The sequence below is a fragment of the Xenopus laevis genome, chromosome 2S, assembly GCF_017654675.1.
Source record: "Xenopus laevis strain J_2021 chromosome 2S, Xenopus_laevis_v10.1, whole genome shotgun sequence".
NCBI lineage: Eukaryota > Metazoa > Chordata > Amphibia > Anura > Pipidae > Xenopus > Xenopus laevis.
The window spans coordinates 167,978,836-168,000,480 of NC_054374.1; the positions used below are offsets into that span (position 1 = coordinate 167,978,836).

At 39.1% G+C, this 21,645-nt stretch overlaps 2 protein-coding genes across 2 annotated transcripts in view; both read right to left on the reverse strand.

Annotated features, from left to right (window-relative positions):
• The window catches only part of LOC121400814 (ecto-ADP-ribosyltransferase 3-like), a 58,855-nt gene extending 54,105 nt beyond the window's left edge, over positions 1-4,750 (reverse strand). The window contains exon 1 of the mRNA XM_041584770.1: positions 4,624-4,750. Coding sequence (XP_041440704.1) covers positions 4,624-4,750 — 127 coding nt within the window. The remainder of the gene's footprint in view (positions 1-4,623) is intronic.
• Positions 4,751-6,120: 1,370 nt separating this feature from the next.
• LOC121400732 (vomeronasal type-2 receptor 26-like) lies at positions 6,121-19,309 on the reverse strand. The gene is made up of 4 exons (XM_041584678.1): positions 18,479-19,309; positions 15,870-16,103; positions 15,222-15,345; positions 6,121-7,025 (listed from the first exon to the last, which is right to left on the reverse strand). Exons 1-4 carry the CDS (start codon positions 19,304-19,306, stop codon positions 6,121-6,123), a joined length of 2,091 nt encoding a protein of 696 aa, XP_041440612.1. The 5' UTR covers positions 19,307-19,309.
• Between the last annotated feature and the right edge of the window lie 2,336 nt (positions 19,310-21,645).

A 21,645-nucleotide genomic window follows, 5' to 3' on the forward strand; every position in this document is an offset into this window, starting at 1 on the left:
GTAGCTGCAGAAAGGGAATCGTGCACCCAGACCAGATTTTGGCAAATTGTTTCACAGAAGTGTTGACAGATGGTACAGAGGATAATGAACCAGAAAAAGAAAATGCTTTGGAAAGTAAACCATTAACAATAAAAAAATGGAGACTGACCAGTAGAAGCATGAGTTGCATTATTGTAAGCAAATTCTGCCCAGGGTAATAACTCAGCCCATGAAGATTGGTTGTCAGACACATAGGGGCAAATTCACCAAGGCGCGAAGCGCCGAACGCTAGCGTTAATTCGCTAGCGTTTGGCATTTTCGCTACTGCGCAAACTCACTAACTAACGCTGGCGTAGTTTCGCTAGTGTTACTTCGCAACCTTACGCCAGGCGAATCTTCGCTAGCGACGAAACTACGCAAATTCACTAACTTGCGCGTACTGAACGCTACCTTTTACGCTAGACTTCTTTCGCCACCTCAGACCGGCGAAGCGCAATAGAGTAGATAGGGATTGTTTTAAAAAAAGTCAATTTTTTTTCTAAGTCCCAAAAAACGCTGGCGTGTTTTCTACATGATGGCTGATAGGCTTAAAAAGATCGAAAATTTTTTGGGGCTCCCCTTCCTCCCCCCTACATTTCCTGACTCATGGCAACTTACCTAGACAGTGGGCACATGTGTAGGGAAAAATAAAATTTTTATTTGCTGATTTGAAGGTTTTCTAGGCATTTGTAGTGCAGATACGTGTTCCTCCATTGAAATTTGAATTTTGCGCTGTATGCAAATTAGCCTTCGCTAGCGCAACTTCGCTTTATATAGCGAATCAACACTAGCGCAACTTCGCAACCTTACGCTACCCCTGTGCGCAACTTCGGATTTTAGTGAATTTGCGGAGCCCTGGCGAAACTACGCCTGACGAAGTGTGGCGAAGTGCGGCGAAGTTGCGCCTGGCGCAACTTCGCATCTTAGTGAATTTGCCCCCTAGCACCTTAAGAATTGTTCAAGGGACTGATTAAGCCTTTCAGTTTGACCATTGGTTTGAGGGTGATATGCAGTAGAAAATGACAAATCAATCCCAACCAAAGAGCAAAATCTTCGCCAAAATTTAGAAACAAACTTTACCCCTCTATCAGAAACAATATTGACCGGAAAACCATGTAACTTGAAAATATTAGAGATAAATAATTCAGCCAAAGTTTTAGCAGATGGGAGGTGTGGGAGGGAAATGAAATGACTCATTTTGCTGAACCTTTCCACCACCACCCAAATCATTGTTTTTCCTTGAGATGAAGGGAGGTCAACAATAAAATCCATAGACAGATGGGACCAGGGTCTGTCAGGAATAGGTAATGGCCTTACCAATCCCTGTGACAGGTTCCTAGAAGATTTTGACCTCTGACAGACGGGGCAAGAATTAACAAAATGTTTGACATCTTGTTTAAAAGAAGACCACCACACATTGCGAGACAATAAAGACACAGTCTTATAAATACCAGGATGTCCTGCCATTTTTGAATTATGAGCTTCACCCAGAACCTGTTCCCTTAAATCCTCAGGAACAAATAATCTCCCTGAGGGAGTATCTACAGGGGCAGAAGATTGTATTGAAGACAATAGTGTGGCAAGGTCTGATCCCAGAGCTGCCACAATCAACTCACCCGGAATGATAGGAACACACTCACTAGGTTCAGACAGGTTAGATTCAAAACTCATAGAGAGTGCATCTGCCTTAGGGGCAAATTCACTAAAGCGCGAAGCGCCTAACGTTAGCGCAAATTCGCCAGCATCATCTCATTTCGTTACTTCGCCGATTTACTAACGGGCGCTGGCGTAAATTCGCTAGCCAAGTGGACCTACTCTAGCGCTACTTCGCACCCTTACGCCAGGCGAAGTTGCGCTTTGGCGAAGGGTCAATGTAACTACGCTAATTCACTAACTTGCGCATTTTACTGAACGTTACCTCTTACGCCAGACTTGCCTTCGCCACCTCAGACCAGGCGAAGTGCAATAGAGTAGATAGGGATTGCTTCAAAAATAGTTGAAATTTTTTCTAAGTCCCAAAAAATGCTGGCGTTTTTTCCTTTGTTTAGGGTGATAGGCTGAAAAAGATCGTAATTTTTTTTTGCGGGTACCCTCCTTCCTCCCTACATTTCCTAACATATGGCACCTAAACTATACAGTGGGCACATGTATAGGGCAAAATAACAACTCTATTTTATTTTATGAAGGTTTCCCAGGCTTGTGTAGTGTAATGTATTTGCTGCTACATATACGTCCATTCAACTTTAACTTGGCGCCATATGCAAATTAGGAATCGCTAGCTTAACTTCGCTTTGCTTGACGAATTAACGCTAGCGCAAATTCGCTACCGTTCGCCTCCCTGAGTGCAACTTCGGATTTTAGTGAATTAGCGGCGCCCTGGCGAAGTGCGGCGAAGGCGTCGCTAGCGCATTTTCGCTGCTTAGTGAATTTGCCCCTTAGTGTTTTTGGAACCAGGCCTGTATGTGAGAGAGAAATTAAACCGGGTAAAAAATAAAGCCCATCTAGCCTGCCTAGGATTCAACCGTTTGGCAGACTCGATGTATAACAGATTCTTGTGATCAGTAAAGACCGTTATAGTATGTTTAGCCCCCTCCAACAAGTCATTCCTCAAATGCCCATTTGAAAGGCCATCAATTCTCTATTTCCAATGTTATAATTGGCTTCAGCAGGTGAACATTTTCTAGAGAAGAATGCACATGGATGCACCTTGTTGGTTATTGGATGCCTTTGAGAAAGGACCACCCCTGCCCCAACCTCTGAGGCATCAACTTCTACAATAAAAGGAAGAGTGGTATCAGGGTGACGGAGAATGGGGGCAGACACAAATTCCTTTTTAAGAAATTCAAAAGCTTGAATAGCCTCGGGAGGCCACATACTTGGATCTGCACCTTTTTTGGTTAGATCCGTGATTGGAGACACCACCAAGAAAAGTTCTTAATGAATTGACAATAATAATTAGCAAAGCCTAAGAATCTTTGTGTTGCACGTAAAGAAAGAGGCTGAGCCCAATCCAGTATGGCCTTAACCTTCCCAGGATCCATTTCAAGACCCTTACCGGAGATATTAAACCCCAAAAATTGCACAGAAGAAACCTCAAAAGTGCATTTCTCCAGCTTTGCAAATAAATTGTTCTTTCTTAACCTGAGCAACACCTCCCAGACATGTTTCTGATGGGCACTCAAGTTAGAGGAAAAAATTAGAATATCGTCAAGATAGACCACCACGAATAACCCCAGCAGGTCCCGGAAGATGTCATTGACAAATTCCTGGAACACTGCGGGGGCGTTATAAAGACCAAATGGCATAACTAAATATTTGTAGTGGCCATCTCTGGTGTAAAAGGCCGTTTTCCACTTATCCCCTTCCCTGATACGGATGAGGTTATATGTGCCTCTAAGATCAAGTTTGGAGTTAATGGTAGTATCCTTGACCTGATCAAATAGTTCGGAAATCAACGGAAGGGGATAATGGTTCTTGATGGTAATTTTATTAAGACCTCTGTAGTCGATACATGGGCGAAGACCTCCATCCTTCTTGCCCACGAAAAAGAATCCGGCACCAGCAGGGGAACTAGAAGGCCTAATGAAACCTCTTTTTTGAGGTTTTCTTTGATATACTCTTTCATTGCTTGGGCTTCGGCAAAGAAAGAGGATAAGTTCTCCCTCTAGGGGTAGTAGACCCAGGAATGAGGTCAATTGGGCAGTCATATCGCCTATGTGGGGGTAAAGTTTCTGCAGCTCTTTTAGAAAATACATAGGAAAAATCAGAATAAGCCGCAGGTAACCCATCTAGAGACGTGACTGCCACCAATTGAGAAACACTTATACAAGAGCTCTTACATTTTTGACCCCAATGAAGGATCTCCCCAGTTTCCCAATCAATATGTGGGTTATGTAACTGTAACCAAGGTAAACCTAAAATGAGAGGAGAAGAAGAACCTTTGATAACAAAGAAAGATAACTCCTCAGAGTGCAGATTGTTAGTGCACATGGACAAGGCCACAGTTTTCCTGGTTACCAGACCTGACCCGAAAGGACTTTGGTCGACGGCTAAGATTTTCATGGGAGGAATTAAAGGAGTTAGAGGAATATTAGACCATACTGTGAAGGCAGTATCCACAAAATTCCCCCACCGCCCCAGAATCCACAAAAGCAGAAACCTTAACTGAGCCCATTGGCCAGGTTAAATTAACAGGTACCATGATCCTAGAGGAAAATTGGGGAGAGGAAACTTCTCGACCCAAATGGGTCCCCTTCTCCATTTAGGCTTTGAAGATTCCCAGCCTCTTAGGACATTGGTTGAGAAAATTACCCTTTTCCCCACAGTAAATACACAGACCCTGAGACCACCTGCGGGCCTTTTCCTCAGGAGTTAAATGATACCCAATTGCATGGGTTCCTCCTGAGGTAGAGGCACTGAGGGGATGGATGACTTTACATTAGTAAACCCCATAGGAAAAGAAGAACCCTAGTCTTCTATCTACTTTGATGGCAAGAGACATCAGATCATCCAAATTAGTAGATAGAGGGTAGTTTACTAGGCTGTCTTTGACAAAATCAGAGAGCCCTATCCGAAATTGGCTACGAAGAGCCATGTCGTTCTAACCAGTTTCTAAAGCCCACCAGCGGAACTCAGTGCAATACACCTCCGCATCCCGTTTTCCGTGACATAATTTACGAATCACGGTATCAGCTGATGATGCACGATCTGGGTCAACGTAAAGTATCGCCATGGTGTTAAAGAAGGTTTCGAGGGAAAAACTTGCAGGATCAGAGGGGGATAATCTTAGGGCCCAAACTTGGGGGTCACCCTGTAATAGGGTCATTACAAACCTCACCTTTACCTCTCCAGTAGTAAATGAGTGAGGGAAAAAACTAAGGTATAGTTTGCATGCCTACTGAAAGTGTCAGTGTCACACTTCCAGGGCTGAACTGGACAATGGTATAATTCCACAAGCATTGTAGATGAAAAGTTGTTCAAGCTTTGCCAAGCTAAGCTTCCTTTGGGGCTTCATGGCCAGAGTCCTAACTATAACATCCCTTGGTAGAGAGGCAACTAGACCCTTTGGTTTAGGTATCCTGTGGATTCTGTCTACTATCATCTCATGCTCATTTCAATTAGGTAGGTATAATTTAAGTAGTGCTTGGTTGGAAGAATGCACATAGCATAACCTGGACCTGTCTTTTAGGTCCACTAATTTAGCTTTGAGGGCTTCCACTTTGTCCTTTTGTGCCTCATTAGCATCAATTAAATTACTGCTTAGGCATCCAGCCCCATAATATCCTAATATTTTACAATAGGGGCAACTTATTCACTAAATATCATACCTGATTCCTCAAATTGAGAGGAAATGATAATAATCTGTCTCTTAAATGGACAATTTCTCCATTCCAACCACTTGGGTATTTATGAAAAAATTCTAATGTCAAAAACTCGAATGAATACCATCGAAAAAAACCTCGAATTGATTGAGTTTATGGTCTCGAAAAACTCTATCAAATTGGTCGAATTGTCAGCTAAAAACCCTCAATTTCGCGAAATTGCTTGAGCTTTTTAGGACAACTCCCATGACTTCTACATGACCTCATCAGCTTTTAGATGCTGAATTTTTACATTCAAATTTTTGAGTTTTTTTATACAATTTGTTCAGGAACCGCTGGAGTCCAAGGGATTGTGAATACTTGAGAATTGTGTTTATCTGCCTATTGCTACTACAGCAAGAGCCCAACTAATGTAGAGAGTGACGTGTAACTTATGCTTAGTCTTGAGAGCAGCTGGACATCTACTAAATAGCATTCATCCTTTCAGATAATTATATAATGGGGAGGAAGTGATGTTATTATGTGACTAACAGGTCTATGACTAGATGAGCCAGTTAAAGCATGAATGGATCATAGTTGTTTCTAGCCTTCTATTAAACTCATAAACCCCCCCGCTAGAGTCCCATATATCTCCCAATAAGCTATGTATACCAGTCAATCGTCAACATAATATTCTCCCGCTCAGTTATATTTTTTAAAAAATTTCTCAGGAAATTCTTGGCAGCACTTTATTAATAACAATATTAAAAATAACAAAGAAAAGGTCACGGTTAGCAATAAATCACTGTAAGGGTTTTCCAGTTATGTAGCTCCGAGTGTTCTGCTCAGGGTGGAAAAGGATAATGTGGCACTTGGGAATGAAGATACAGCCCAGCAGCCCTGCACTGGAAGTCAGGATAGCAAAGATCTCCACAGCCACCGTGTATTTGCCCTTGGTGCTCAGGTACGCTGGGATGAAGGACACCCAAACACTGCAGAACACCAGCATACTGAAAGTGATCAGCTGGGCCTCATTGAAACTGTCTGGTAACTTCCTAACCAGGAAAGCAACAATGAAACTTAATGCAGACAGGAATCCCATGTAACCAATCACAGTGTAGAATGCAGTGACAGAACCTTCATTACATTGTAATATCATCTTCCCAGTGTAAGTGTGAGTGTCATAGTCTGGGAATGGTGGGGAGGAGATCAGCCAGACCAGGCATATCCCAACCTGGACCAGTGAGCAGAGAAGGACCAGCCAGATGGACACTCTGGTTCCCACCCATTTCTTTATCTTGCTTCCAGGCTTTGTGGCATTAAAGGCAATGACAACTGTGACCGTTTTAGCCAGGACACAAGAGACAGAAAGTGTAAAATTGATCCCAAATGTAACTTGTCTGAGCAGGCAGGTGACTTTCTGAGGTCGCCCAATGAACAAGAAGCAGCAGAGGAAGGACAATGTGAGTGAGAGGAGGAGCGTGTAGCTCATGGTTTGGTTATTGGCCTTGACCACTGGAGTTTTGTGATGATTTATGAAAATCAGAACAACTGATGTGACAATAAGACTAAAGAAAACTGAGACTGCAGCCAGAGACTGTCCCAATGGATCTTCATATGAAAGGAATTCTATTATTTTCTGGATGCAAACAGTTCTATTGTCATTGGGCCACTGATCTTCTGGGCATTGGATACAGGTTTCCATATCTGTGGGATATCAAAGAGTATTATATAATGCGAATAGAATACATGCATTGGGTTTGGAGTTAATAAAATTAGCAACAAATTGACCACAACCTTTTCTTTTGATATTTCTATTAAAATCAGTAGCACATTAATGAGATATGAAAACAGGGGAAACAATTACCTCTATTTACACCAGATTCCAGCTGGCAAAAGGAGTTGTGTCATTACCTTACTTGACAAACAATATTATATGCAGGAATTACTAATACTAGTTATCTGATGTTGACACATTCCCATTACAACGTTTTAAGGCAGAATTGGCAGTTTTTAATGTAATTTTTTACAACTATTGATGCAAGACACCCCTAGTTACATCCGTGACAGTGGTCACTTCATCAAGGAAATAAAAAAGTTGCCAAGTTTGTTGCAGAAGTGCTTACTGGCCACCCTGGATGTTACAAATGTATATACTGTACAATTATACCTCATGATATGCTCATTTTAATATGCATAGCCGCACTACATGATTTAGGTCAGAAAACAACATCTACTGAATTTCTGGCTGAATTACTCAGATTTAAACCAATATTCTAATCTACAAACATTTAATTGATGATTTGTTGCTGATCTAGTAAAGTACAGGGGACACCATAGTGCAGTTTGTGGAGAATATTAAGTCACAGGTGCAACTGTCACTCAACGACAAGTCTATAAGTTTTATTTTAGTATCTGCCAGTATTCATTTAGAACCATGTTGTGGGCACACAGTTGTTTAGGAAAGACACAGCACATAATAGTTAACAACATGCTTCATTTTCACCCTGAATACCCATACTCACAATGTTTCAGGATCTTCAGGAATAACAACTCAGTTGGAAATGCTTTTACACAGCGTGAGGAAATGGCACTTATCAATACCTGGGGCTATGGTTATAGGTTCTTACAGGAAATGAATCAGGCCAGGGTAAATAATGATAAATAAATTATCCAGAAAGTGAAGGATATTAAGCAAAACCTTTTATTTTACTTCAACATTTAATATGGCTAACTACCACTGCAGTAGTCTAAAGGGGAGGCCTCTGGTACGGTGATCCACTTTATGGGTAAAAAGGTCCCCTGCTATTTGTCTATAATGTCCTCTAATGTACTTGTAAAGTCTAATCATGTCCCCTCACAAGCGCCTAATTTAACTCTTCCCTCCCTCTAACCAGTTTAGTTGCACTTAGTCTCTGCACTCTCTCCAGCTCATTTATATCCCTCTTAAGGACTGGAGTCCAAAACTGCCCCCATACTCCAGATGAGGCCTCACCAGGGACCTATAAAGAGACACAATTATGTTTCATCCCTTGAGTTAATGCCCTTTTTTTATACAAGAACTTTATTTGCTTTAGTAGCCACAGAATGACACTGCCCAGAATTAGACAACTTGTTATCTACAAAGACCCCAAGATCCTTCTCATTTAAGGAAACTCCCAACACATTGCCATTTAGTGTAGAACTTGCATTTATATTATTTTTGCCAAAGTGCATAACCTGCATTTATCAACATTGAACCTCATTTTCCAGTTTGCTGCCCAGTTTTCCAGTTTAGACAAATCACTGTGCAAAGTGGCAGCATCCTGCATGGAACCTATAGTTCTGCACAATTTAGTATCATCTGCAAAAATAGAAACAATACTTTCAATGCCCACCTCCAGGTCATTAATAAACAAGTTGAAAAGCAAAGGACCTAGTACAGAGCCCTGTGGTACTCCACTAACAACACTGGTCCAATTAGAAAATGTTCCATTTACCACCACTCTTTGTAGTCTATCTTTTAGCCAGTTCTCTATCCAGGTACAAATACTATGTTCCAGGCCAACACTCCTTCATTTAACCAGTAACCTTTTGTGTGGCACTGTATCAAATGCTTTAGCAAAGTCTAAGTAAATCACATCCACTGCCATCCCAGAATCAAGGTCTCTACTTACCTTCTCATAAAAAGAAATTAAGTTAGTCTGGCAAGATCTATTACGCATAAAACCATGCTGGCACAAACTCATAGTATTATGATTTGCTATAAAGTCCAGTATCTTATCCTTTATTAACCCTTCGAAAAACTTCCTACCACTGACATCAGACTAACTGGCCTATAGTTTTGAGGCTGAGAACGGGATCCTTTTTTGAATAGAGGCACCATATTAGCAATTCGCCAGTCTCTCGGCACTATGCCAGATCTCAATGAATCCTGAAAAATTAAGTAAAGAGGTTTGGCAATCACAGAGCTAAACTCGCTAATTACCCGGGGATGAATACCATCTGGCCCTGGACCTTTGTTAATCTTAACATGTTCTAGTTTCTTTTGAATTTCTTCATGTGTGAACCATGCATAATTAGTTGTATTACTAGAATTGGGACTATTAAGAAGGAAATCTTCACTTACTGGTTCCTCATTTGTGTAGACAGATAAAAAATATGAGTTCAGAATCTGCGCTTTTATTTTGTTTTCATCAACCAGCTGACCCCCCTCTGATACTAAAGGTCCCACCCCTTCCTGCTTCAATTTTTTACTATTAACATATTTAAAAAATAATTTGGGATTTTTTTTTACTGCTTGCTGAAATATATTAGATACAATCTTATATATCACAATAACCTTTGATATTATGTCTGTCCAAGAAATCATCCAAGTCCCTCTTATAGTCATTAACTGAATCAGCATCACAACATCACCCAGCAGTGCATTCCCCAACCTCACTGTCCTCACTGTGATGAGCCCCCTACTCTGTTCCTTTAAAAGAAACTTATTTTCTCTAGTCTGAAGGGGGGGCTTCTGGTACGTGATTCTCTTTATGGGTAAAAAGGTCCCCTGCTATTTGTCTATAATGTCCTCTAATGTACTTGTAAAGTCTAATCATGTCCCCTCACAAGCGCCTTTTTCCCAGAGAAAACAACCCCATCCTTGACAGTCTCCCCTGATAATTTAACTCTTCCCTCCCTCTAACCAGTTTAGTTGCACTTAGTCTCTGCACTCTCTCCAGCTCATTTATATCCCTCTTAAGGACTGGAGTCCAAAACTGCCCCCATACTCCAGATGAGGCCTTACCAGGGACCTATAAAGAGGCAAAATTATGTTTTCATCCTTTGAGTCAATGCCCTTTTTTATGCAAGACAGAACTTTGCTTTAGTGGCCACAGAATGACACTGCCCAGATTTAGATAATTTGTTATCTACAAAACCCCAAGATCCTTCTCATTTAAGGAAACTCCCAACACACTGCCATTTAGTGTAGAACTTGCATTTATATTATTTTTGCCAAAGTGCATAACCTGCATTTATCAACATTGAACCTCATTTCCCAGTTTGCTGCCCAGTTTTCCAACTTAGACAAATCACTGTGCAAAGTGGAAGCATCCTGCATGGAACCTATAGTTCTGCACAATTTAGTATCATCTGCAAAAATAGAAACAGTACTTTCAATGCCCAGCTCCAGGTCATGCTTTAGCAAAATCTAAGTAAATCACATCCACTGCCATTCCAGAATCGAGGTCCCTGCTCACCTTCTCATAAAAAGAAATTAAGTTAGTCTGGCAAGATCTATTACGCATAAAACCATGCTGGCACATCTTTATTAACTCTTCGTGAAGCTTTCCTACCACTGACGTCAGACTAACTGGCCTATAGTTTTGAGGCTGAGAACAGGGTCCCTTTTTGAATAGAGGCACCACATTAGCAATTCACCAGTCTCTCGGCACTATGCCAGACCTAAATGAATCGCGAATAGTGAATGAAGTAAAGAGGTTTGGCAATCACAGAGCTAAGCTTGCTAAGTACCCTGGGATGTTTATCATGAATACCATCTGGCCCCGGACCTTTGTTAATCTTAACATGTTCTAGTCTTTTTTGAATTTCTTTATGTGTGAACCATGCACCATTAGTTGTATTACTGGAATTGGGACTGTTAAGAAGGAAACCTTGACTTACTGGTTCCTCATTTGTGTAGACAGATGAAAAATATGAGTTCAGAATCTGCGCTTTTATTTTGTTTTCATCAACCAGCTGACCCACCTCTGATAGTAAGGGTCCCACCCCTTCCTGCTTCATTTTTTTTACTATGAACAGATTTAAAAAACTATTTTGGATTCTTTTTACTGCTTGCTGCAATATCCTTTTCCATATCAATTTTAGCTTGCCTTATAGCTTCTTTGCATGATTTATTGGCCTCCTTGTACCTTATAAATGATTCGGCTGTCCCAGATAAGTTGAAGGCCATAAAAGCAGGTCTTTTCTTACCCACCTCAACACCAACGCTTCTATTGAACCAAAAAGGTTTTGCTTTGCAACGACGTTCCTTGCTTACAAGTGGAATATACTGACAAGTAGATTTATTAAGCAGCATTTTAAAGACTTCCCATTTTTGTTCTGTGTTTAACCCTGTGAAAAGCATTTCCCACTTAATATGTTGCAGAGATGCCCTTATACTGTCACAGTTTGCACATCTGAAATTTAGTGTTTTAGTTCCTTATAGAATTGCTTCTGCAACAGAATCTCAAAGGAGACCATGTTATGATCACTATTCCCTAAATGCCCCTCACCCACACAAATGCTAGAGATGAGTTCAGTATTATTAGTTATTACAGGTACAAAAGAGAGTTATTCCTAGTAGGTTCTTGAACGAGCTGGAATAAAAAGTTGTCATTCAGCATATTTACAAACCTACTCGCTTTTTCTGTCTTGGCAACCCCATTACCCCAGTCAATTTCTGGATAATTGAACCTAGTTGTGAAGTCGCTTGTATCTGCAAGAGTAGCTGGGCTTCATACTCGACACTTATACCACGTGGTTTATAACATACACCAATGATAATTCTCTTTGTAACCTTTTGCCGAGTCAAAATCTCTACCCAGAGTGATTCTACACCATCACTAGTGCCAGCTTGAGATACAAATGTGACATGGCAGGTCATGTATGAATGTGAGTGTGATCAAGTGCATTCAATATGGCTCCTTAGTTATAAAATGGATGTACTGATATTAGCAGGAGAACAAGGAATAGTAGGAGTTAATGTAATAGACTCATAAACATATAAATATGTTTATTAAGGAAGAAGCTCATATCTTATTCACATAGTTATAATCAAAATACGCAGCAATTATACACAGCAATTATTTTCATTCACATGGTTATTTCCATTTTCATGGTCATTCTCATGGCCATGTCCTGGGCATGTAGCCATTATTATTATTATATATGTCTATGTGTAATGATCTATTACTTTGTTATTGTACCAATATAAAAAGGAGCTCAGCTGGGGGGGCTTCGGGACTTCATCTACAAGCAGACGTGTTGTGTAGAATAATTGGTCTTGTAAGGACCATTGGCCGATTGATGTGCTCTGGGAGTCGCTGTATTTGATTTGGGCCCGGGGTCCCCCAGCTGATGTTCCTCTCAGAAGTCTGCCAAGGGAAGCTCGGCTAGACGTTGCGTTGTCTTCAATCGGTATTGTATTACTTTTCTTACAATATATTATTCTTCTTTAATGATGATCAATGTGTGTGTGTTTTATTTCCACCCTATATTTGATAAGTCTGCTGGGGGAAGTGCTCAGTTAGACATTTAGTTTGTGATAAGTCTGCCATGGGAACTTGTAGCAAGACACCGCTATTGTTATTTCTTTAGCGCATGCCTTTAATTCAGGCTTTACATACAAACACCCTCCTCCACCCGCTATTTAATCCCTCTGTCCCTCCTAAAAAGGGTGTAACCATTTAAATTCACAAGCTCCCGTTGTCTTCCTAAACTTGCACGTGGCGAGGAAAAAATTACATTGATTTAATCTTAGAGCCTAGATCCCTGAAATCAATCTTTAAGGTCTTCCATCTACCATTTATTTTTCCATTAGTACTGATATGTACTAAGACAGATGGGTCATGCCCAGCCACACCCAATAATTTGTCTACATGATAAACCACATGCTGAAGCCTGGCACCAGGAAGACAGCAAACTGTTCGGTTGTAGCGATCTTGATGACAGTTCACCCTATCCATTTTCCTAATAATTGAATCTACTACAACCACAATCTGCTTAGGCCTGACTCTACTCTACTCCCCACCACTACTAGAGAAACTGGTCTCCTCCCCACCACTACTAGAGAAACTGGTCTCCTCCCCACCACTACTAGAGAAACTGGTCTACCGGCTGTTAGAGATATCAGCCCCATCTAGAATTGGCACACTCCCATCTTCTTCACACAATCTGGCGAATCTGTTGAGATGTATAGACCCGGGATCAGCCTCCATTTTACTTTTGCCCACCTTAGATTAAACTGTTCAATCAGTTACTTTATTATTTCATTGATTTGTATGATTTTTGTGGTTGTATTGCATCTTTATCCCTGCATTATTGTACGTTATGTGTTTTAAGCAAAGCTTTACAGTTTGGTACTTTGGTGTAGAAAAGCATCTTTATCCATGTTGGATTGGTCAGAATGTGCACCTTGTAAAATTATATGGTTTTCTGCGGTGTTTGTACAGTTAGGGGATCTTACAAGTCATAAGACTCAGCCAGGAGGATCTGTATGTAGATGTTAAGTTGGCTGATGAGAAAATTCACATGAGAAATTTTAAGTTGGGATCTGTATTTAACCACATACTTTGGTAAATTTATGCATATTGGGCATCATACTGTAGACCCGTGGGGCTCATATTTCGATTAATTTCCCTTTGTATGTGCAAGATAAACATGACAAAGGCCGTAGAATGTTTAGGAAAGCTTTGCCATTTGGTAGTTTGGTGTAGAGAGATTTCCTTACCTATTTTGGATTCATCATAATGTGTATTTCCAAAAATACATGGAGTCAGCTTTCTTTTTAGCAACTTTCATCACACATAAAATTGGGGGTGTATTTATGAATTAGTGTAAATGTAAGTAATGAGATTAATATGCACAAGCTTTACTTTGGGGTCACTACATGCCATGTACTTTGAAATCTACATACATTGACCATCAAACGGTTCAGTGGGCCCACTTTTTAAGTTCTTTTATCTGGTTACCTAATGACCTATGGGAGATAAATTTCATCAAAATCGTTAATTAAAGCTTTGTGCTTTGGTTCTTTGGAGTAGAAAGACGTGGGTGCCTATTTTAGATTTGTGGAAATCAAAAATACTTTATATGTTTTTTTGGGGTGAACATATTTTTTGTAGTTTTACCCCACAAAATGCTGTAAATGTGTTGATTTTGCAGTAGGTGAAATCATACGGGGTACTGTATCTTCATCTAGCGCCCCTACATGCCTATTTACATAGAAAAACTGTTCATATGTTTTTTTTAATGTCTATTGATATGTGGGAGATACTGCAGGATGCTACAAAATGGAAGCTTTAGTAAGTGACTTTTGTAAACGTTATCAAATTTTCCAATTCAGTTAAGCTCTGAGATTTGTTACTTTGGAGTAGAAAGACATGAATAGCCATTTCGGATTCAGTGTACTTATATATGGCTTTCTTGGGTGAATGTGCTTTTTTGTAGCCTTACCACACATAACAGTAAAGGGCCATTTTACTAACAAACACATTTCTATATTCTCCATGAATCTTTAAAAAAATGTGGTTTTCCTATATTTCTTAAAAACCCTAAAAATTCAAGATTTATTATATATAATTATATATAAATATATATATAATTCACAAAGTAAGAGTTGTTGAGGTCCCAGAGAAGTTAATGAGATCTATGTTGGTCTTATTGGACCATTTTTAATCCATTCACAATTTTAAGTTAAGGATTTTTTTTTCATTAGGAATTGTCTGAAAAATTTAGATTTTTTGAGATATTGTATTTTTAGCACATTGTTCAGGACTCATTTTTCTGTTCATACGTTTTATATTCAGATCTTTAAATAAATTCCATTACATTTGGGGTTTTACAAATTTTTTGACTAATAAAGAGGCCTCTATATGTGTAAATGTGTTGGTTTTGCAGTAGCTGAAAAGACAAACACTTGGCTAAACCATGACACACTTTACCAACCCTACAGTGACTACATTTCGCACCAACAGGAGGGGTGGAGCAATATCATTTATTGCAGCAATGTGAGGCACGGTGGATTCACATTTTCCTGTCCATTTATGCTATAGCCTGTCTCAGTGCTGACAGTGTTTGGGTCAGATGTAGAACAGCTGAATCATAAACAATGTGCCACAAAACCTCTTCCTTCCTTCTGAATTAAGGAAAACGGACCTGTTGTGTTGGAGATATGTCCTTCTGCGCAGGGCACACAGTCATAACAGCAGGAAAACGGTACTTCCCTAGAGCTTTTCCAGTATCCTGGGCTACAACTGTCACTGCACACGGATTGAGGGATCTGAAACCAAACACCATAAATTGGTAAGTAAATTGTACTTCCTGGGCTGCTCTTTCATATCCTGGAGAATAATAATAGCAGTGTTATTTTGGAGAAGAGAAGAGAAAATACTGTAAAGTGAGCACAGTGGATATTTAATGTATTATATATATGAATCAGCCCCTTTTTATGCACTAGTAGCAATTTAAGGGCACAGAATGCAGATACATTGCCCCTCACACACTCCCCAAGTGACTTCTCCTTTCAAATAGTTGCAAGTTGCGGGTAAAATGTATTTGCTATAAAATGAATATTGAAATGCTACAAGTTTTAAATAAGATGAAGTAAGTGTAGGACTGGCCAGACCAGTAATGATTTTATATAGTTGACTAGTTTCAATACATTGCAATATATGACAACCCATCCCTGTTTTGTTTGAAGGAGAGGAAACTCTACATGTTTAGCTGCTCGAAATTTTATCTTAATGTTCTTAATATCTGTATACATTGTGAAATTCCTTTTATTGAGCCTTACTAGGAGCTCACCTCTGTAAAATCTGGGTGCCACAAGATGGCGCTGTCATTGACAATCAGCTGATCAGGGGTCAACGTATTGAAGCTTCCAACTTTAATCATACTCAGTAGATTGCCTCTCTGATCAGGCAACATGAATAAGTTTGTGAGATCATATTGTCCTTGAGTTTCTCCTTCCTCGTTGATGTAAATCTCTTCTTGTGATGATGAAGATGTAAAGTGAATGTTTCTCAGCAAGTGATTCAGCTAAGGGAAAACCACATCATTATTTTATGGAGAGGGTGGATGCTGCCTGGGGAGAAAGGTCTCAATCAAGGCCTTAGTGAATTTGGTGGATAAGCAACTTTGTCAATGAAAGAGTGTCAGGTCCCCCTGTTACAGAACCCTCTAAGTGTGTTATATAGACAAGATGAGCTGGTAACAACATATTTGTGCTCTACCTGGAGACATGTTTGGGAAAAGTTCCCAGCAATAATTTCAGACTGTAGGGACACCAGTTGGTAGGGCTCATGGTGCACTTGGTGTTTGATGTGATATTTTACCACAAATATGTTGTGTAAAAATTAAGGATCTTTCTGGTTACTAAACCTACTCTTTCTGGTTAAGAATCACTAGTGCCCATGTCTTTTGTGTGAATTTTATTGTGACCTTTCCTCTAATGCTTAAGTGAGTGCCCAGCTGAGGTGAGAAGATGTATTTAGCAGTGCTAAATCTGAGGACAATCTGAGGACAATGTGGATCTGTTTGGCTGTATAAATACTAATCACATAGGCCATTATTTATTCCATCTGCTGCATATTTATTTTCAAGTGCATTTAAGGATAAATAAGCCTTTTATTTTAAAATCCAACAGCCCCCAGAATAAAATACATTTTAATTCAGATTAAATTTCCTCTATTACAGTCAGTTCAACTTCAGCTCTTTCATTTACTTTTTTATCTAATACGAAGCTCTGCTCCCTTTTTGTTTTTAGAGCCCCCCCATATCTCCAATTATGAAGACCTAGAAGAGGTGCCTATTGGCAATTGGTGCAGAGGCAATGAGTATGTTCAGTATTTACCTTGTACCTTCATAGTTGGAAAGAGAAGGAGTGCTCAGAAATCAAAAGAGTGTGGAGCTTCACATAAGACAAGAAAAGTAACTAAAAAGAGCTGAAGTTGAACTGGATATAATAGAGAACCAAAATAAATCTGAATGTTATTCTGGGGGTTATTTAGAGTTATTTTAGAGATTGGGAAAAGGGAAGGTGCCTATAGATTTGTTTAAATTCCTGGATTCTTTTATAAAAATTACTATAAAGTAACAGACTTTATAGATCTCTCAGATGCTGTGAAAATATTGTAAAGTCAATAGTAATGAGTAATGTTATTTCCTCTTTTAATTGAAGGAAATCTAATGTATTTCCTTATTCTGCTCTTAGTGCCCTAAACTTATATCAAGTACAGTATAAGCTCTAGTGTTCTGATTTCAGCTACTTTTATATGGTTTTGAATTGAATGAACATGTCCCTTTGTGTTGTTCTTGAATTGAACATTGAACATGAACACAAGTCATAACAAGTATATTTAAATCTAATCTCTAAATCTGTCACATAAGAAACCCATATACAGTAAGTCCTAAATAGAGTTTTATGCAGCCATACTTTACTGATGTGAGGTCTACTTCTAGTGATGTTGTCCAATTATGATCAACATCTATAAAAACATTGTTAGCATTCTGTTCCAGGAGGATGATATAGACAAGCTATTTGTTGACAGTGTTTTGAGATCACTAATCACCAGCTAAAGTTCTACTGATAGACCCCAGTCTGTCTTTTGGACACCCCGGCCCAAGGTATAAATAAAACCGATATGTTGCAGAGAAGTGAACTAAACTGGTAAAAGGAAATTTAAAAAAAAAAGAGAAAAATAAATGAAAGAAAGTCAATCGAAGATGGGGCTTGTTTCTCTGGAAGTTCTGTAAATAGTGTAAAGTATGAAATACCCTGCCAGGAGATGTTGTGGTACAAATTTTATTAATTCCTTAAGTTTTCTATTTTAACTCAAATTAACCATGTAACTACATGAAAAACACACTTAAAGGGGAGGTTCACTGTTGAGATAACTTTTAGCATGATCTAGAGAAGGATTTTCCGAGACAACTTGCAATTGGTTTTCATTTTTTATTATTTAAGCTTTTTGAGTTATTTAGCTTTTTATTCAGCAGCTCTTCAATTTGCATTTTAAGCTAGGTAGCTAGGGTCCAAATTCCCCTAGCAACCATGCATTGGTTTGACTAAGAGACTGGAATGTGAATAGGAGTGGGCCTGAGTAGAAAGATTAGCAATACAAATTAGCATTATCAATACATTTGTAGCCTTACAGAGCATTTTCTTTTTAGAAGGGGTCAGCGACGCCCATTTGAAAGCTGTTAAGTGTCAGAAGAAAAAGGCATATAACCATAAAACTATTAAAAATAAAAAATAATTGAAACATTGCTTAGAATTGGCCATTTTATAACATACTAAAAGTTACCTTAAAGGTGAACCACCCCTTTAACTAAAAGAGCATAAACATGACTTAAAAAATAATTGATTGGGTCAGAGGCAGAGAATGCCCTGGTAACAGAAATCAATATTCTACCTTCCATGGATTCAGTTTGCTCTCCAGTTGGTCTTTCTTTGTAGGTGCCCCATGAGAAGTCTTCTCTGAGAGTAATAGATGTAGAGCATGGGCCAACAAATATACAGCTTTGTACACACGATATGATACTCTGAGATCTGAATCTTTAATGTGACGAACAGATGCAAGGCTTTTATTTCCACATGCATCAAGTAGAGTGTCTTTACTACTTTGAGGAGTAATACAATAAAACACGTTTTCCCATACTTTATAAATAAAGGGATCTTCTGAATACTGATCAGGGTTTGCACGGAGATAAAAATCACGAAATCCCTCAATCTCACCAGCAGAAACTAGAAAAGTCAAACTTCCATTTAAGATGTCTGTAAGATAATAATATAAAGGGTCAATATATAATGATGTGACTGACAAAATCCATATTCTTCTTAATTTAGAATGTCCTTGTATAAAGGCAAATGCTTCTGCTAATTTCTCTATGGAAACGCTGATTATAATAACTCTGGCAGTTGATTTTAGGATTTTATATTGCCTACTGGCTGTTATTCTCCATTCATTCCAATCTAATTCATGAACAAATTCCACACACATCCCATCGCTAGTGATCAGGTCGATTAGTTCTCTGTTTAAATAATTACTCTCGTTATATTCAATTATGATTCCCACCCAGGTCCAACCAAAGTGCTTCAGCAGCTGAATGAGAGCTCGATAGATATATCCTTCATTAGGGACCACTCGGTAGAAGTATGGGAACCTCGATCTGTCAGTGAAAATGGCATCTGTGGCTCCATAGCTGATCTGAAATATTAATGTTAAGGTTCTTTCCTTCATCAAAAATTTTAAAAAAATGTATGTCTATGGAAAGATCTGCCCCAAAAGAGGTTCAATAAACAATATAATAATAAGTGGCTTAAATTGGAAAAAGATCTATCTCTTTTATTGCATTTTGTTGAAAACGAAACATCAATCAAGGTGATCATTTGAGGCAATGGGTGTCCTTTAATAATCCCATGATGCAAGAGCTGCAGAATTTGCCCCTCAGTGTTCATTCAATGTGTTCTTGCATCTGTAGAATGTGCAGTAAGGGCAGGGCTTCTATAGACTATGTGCTCTCAAACGTGTATGTCTCAATGCAAAACAAATTAGGGTCAAAAAGGAGGATAATTATAAATGAATGGGGTCTAATTTGCCAGTCCACACAGGGCAATCAAGTTCAAGGATTTTACCCCGTTTCCCATGGCACTCCTCATAAATTCATTTAACCATTTACTTTATAAAAAGTACAATTTTTATTAAGTTAGCATATATAAAATAGTACATATCCCAAAATGGCCCACCTTTCGCTTTTCATACCCCGGTCATAGTACTTAGTCATAGAAATACGTAAGGTGGGCCATTTTGGGATATGTATTATTTTATATAAGCTAAAACAATGTGACTTTTTATAAGTAGTAGTTCATAGGATTTATTTGATTAAATGAATTCAAGAAGGAGGATGCGTATGTGCCTCCAAGTGCTCTCCTCTCACAGATACAACTAAAACACCCTTGTTTCACTACAGTAGAAATGTAAAACATGAGCTACTGGGAGTTGCTGGCCATGAAAGAAGCATGTATACTGATTTATGGGTTGGGTGCTAAGTCAAAGAAATAGCACACTGATCAAAATAGCATTGTACTTTTATACAAGTACTGTATATATCTTGTCCCTTTATATCACTAGAACACTCATTCAGTAGGCAAAATTGTTCAGTAAACACATGGTTTAAGACAAATTCTAGTTTTTTTAGTTGGCTTTCCTTTCAAGAGAAAATTTTACAGTAAAGTTTTATGGGTTCACTGTTTACATAACGCTGTTCAACCCAACAGAGGGTATTTTTGTGCTACCCAACCCAAGAAAACTGGATTTCCCAGCATGCCTCGGTTTGGTCATTTTTTGTGGGTGCTATTTGTTCCAATTTCATGAGTTTCTCTAGTTTAATTTGCCCTTCCTTAATGGTGAGTGAATGTAAATGGTTCCGTTATTTAGAAATGAGAACAGTAACAGCTCCTGGAAGATCATGGGAAAACATTAGTTGGTCTTTACATTGGCAAGTTGTATCACATTGTAACTTAACAACCTCAATGGTGTATGTTGGTGAATGTTGTTTTTTGAATATTTTGTGAACCTTTTCTTAAAATCTGTTTTTAATGTATCTAATCCATGAATATTCATTTTTTTGTTCAGAAAGCCGAAGAAAAGTGAGGAAACGTTACCTTTTGGACTGGATTTTTATTATGTAGTGATATAAAAGGGGGTCCAATGAATGATTTCCACAAATTTGTTTGGGCAAATGACAGGGTGAGGCTGTTGATATAGTGATGCAGTTGAACATGGCAACATTACCTTGACATTTGTCTCACTGTTTCTGAATAGAATACAGAGTAATCACTTTCTCCTAACCAGTGGCTGGAACTACCAGGGGAGCAGGTGGTGCGAGCGGGCCAGGGCCTGCACCCCCTCTGGGCCCCCCGGCAGCCCGCGTGCCACTGAAATGCGGGCCGTACGGAGGGGGGCGGGGGCCCGGCTGCACGTCATGCACCAGGGCCCGTCCCCTTCTAGTTACGGTACTGCTCCTAACTTATAAATTCCTTGATTTCTGTAGGTTACTGTTGAGGGCTCCCTACCAAGCAAATGATGGTTTGGTTCATAAATGTTTGGTTCATAATGGTGTAGAGGTGGGTAAGAAAAGACATGTTTTTAAGGCTTTAAAGTTAGCTGGGACAGCCAAAACATTTATCAGGTACAAAGAGGCTAATAAATCATGCAAACATGCTATCAGAGAAGCTAAAATGGAAAAGGGTATTAGAGCAAGCAGTAAAAAATAAATAAAATCCACTTTTAAAAAACTAAATAAATAAATAAATAAATAAATAATATGTAGTAGTTAATAGTAGTAAAAAGTGATGCAGCTGAATTTTTTGTCTGTCTACACAAATGAGGAAACAGTTAATGAAGGTTTCCTTCTCAATAGTCCCAATTCTAGTAATACAACTAATGATGCATGGTTCACACATGAGGAAATTCAAAAGAGACTAGAACATGTTTAGATAAACAAAGGTCCGGGGCCAGAGGGTATTCATCCCAGGGTACTTAGCGAGCTTAACTCTGTGATTGCCAAACCTCTTTAC

Coding starts and splice junctions, on each gene's coding strand:
- LOC121400732 (XM_041584678.1), bottom strand. CDS start 19,306: ATGAAGGAAAGAACCTTAACATTAATATTTCAGATCAGCTATGGAGCC. Junction 16,104..18,478: donor GCAAACTGAATCCATGGAAG/GTAGAATATTGA, acceptor GTTTTCCCTTAG/CTGAATCACTTGCTGAGAAA. Junction 15,346..15,869: donor GGCACCCAGATTTTACAGAG/GTGAGCTCCTAG, acceptor GTTTGGTTTCAG/ATCCCTCAATCCGTGTGCAG.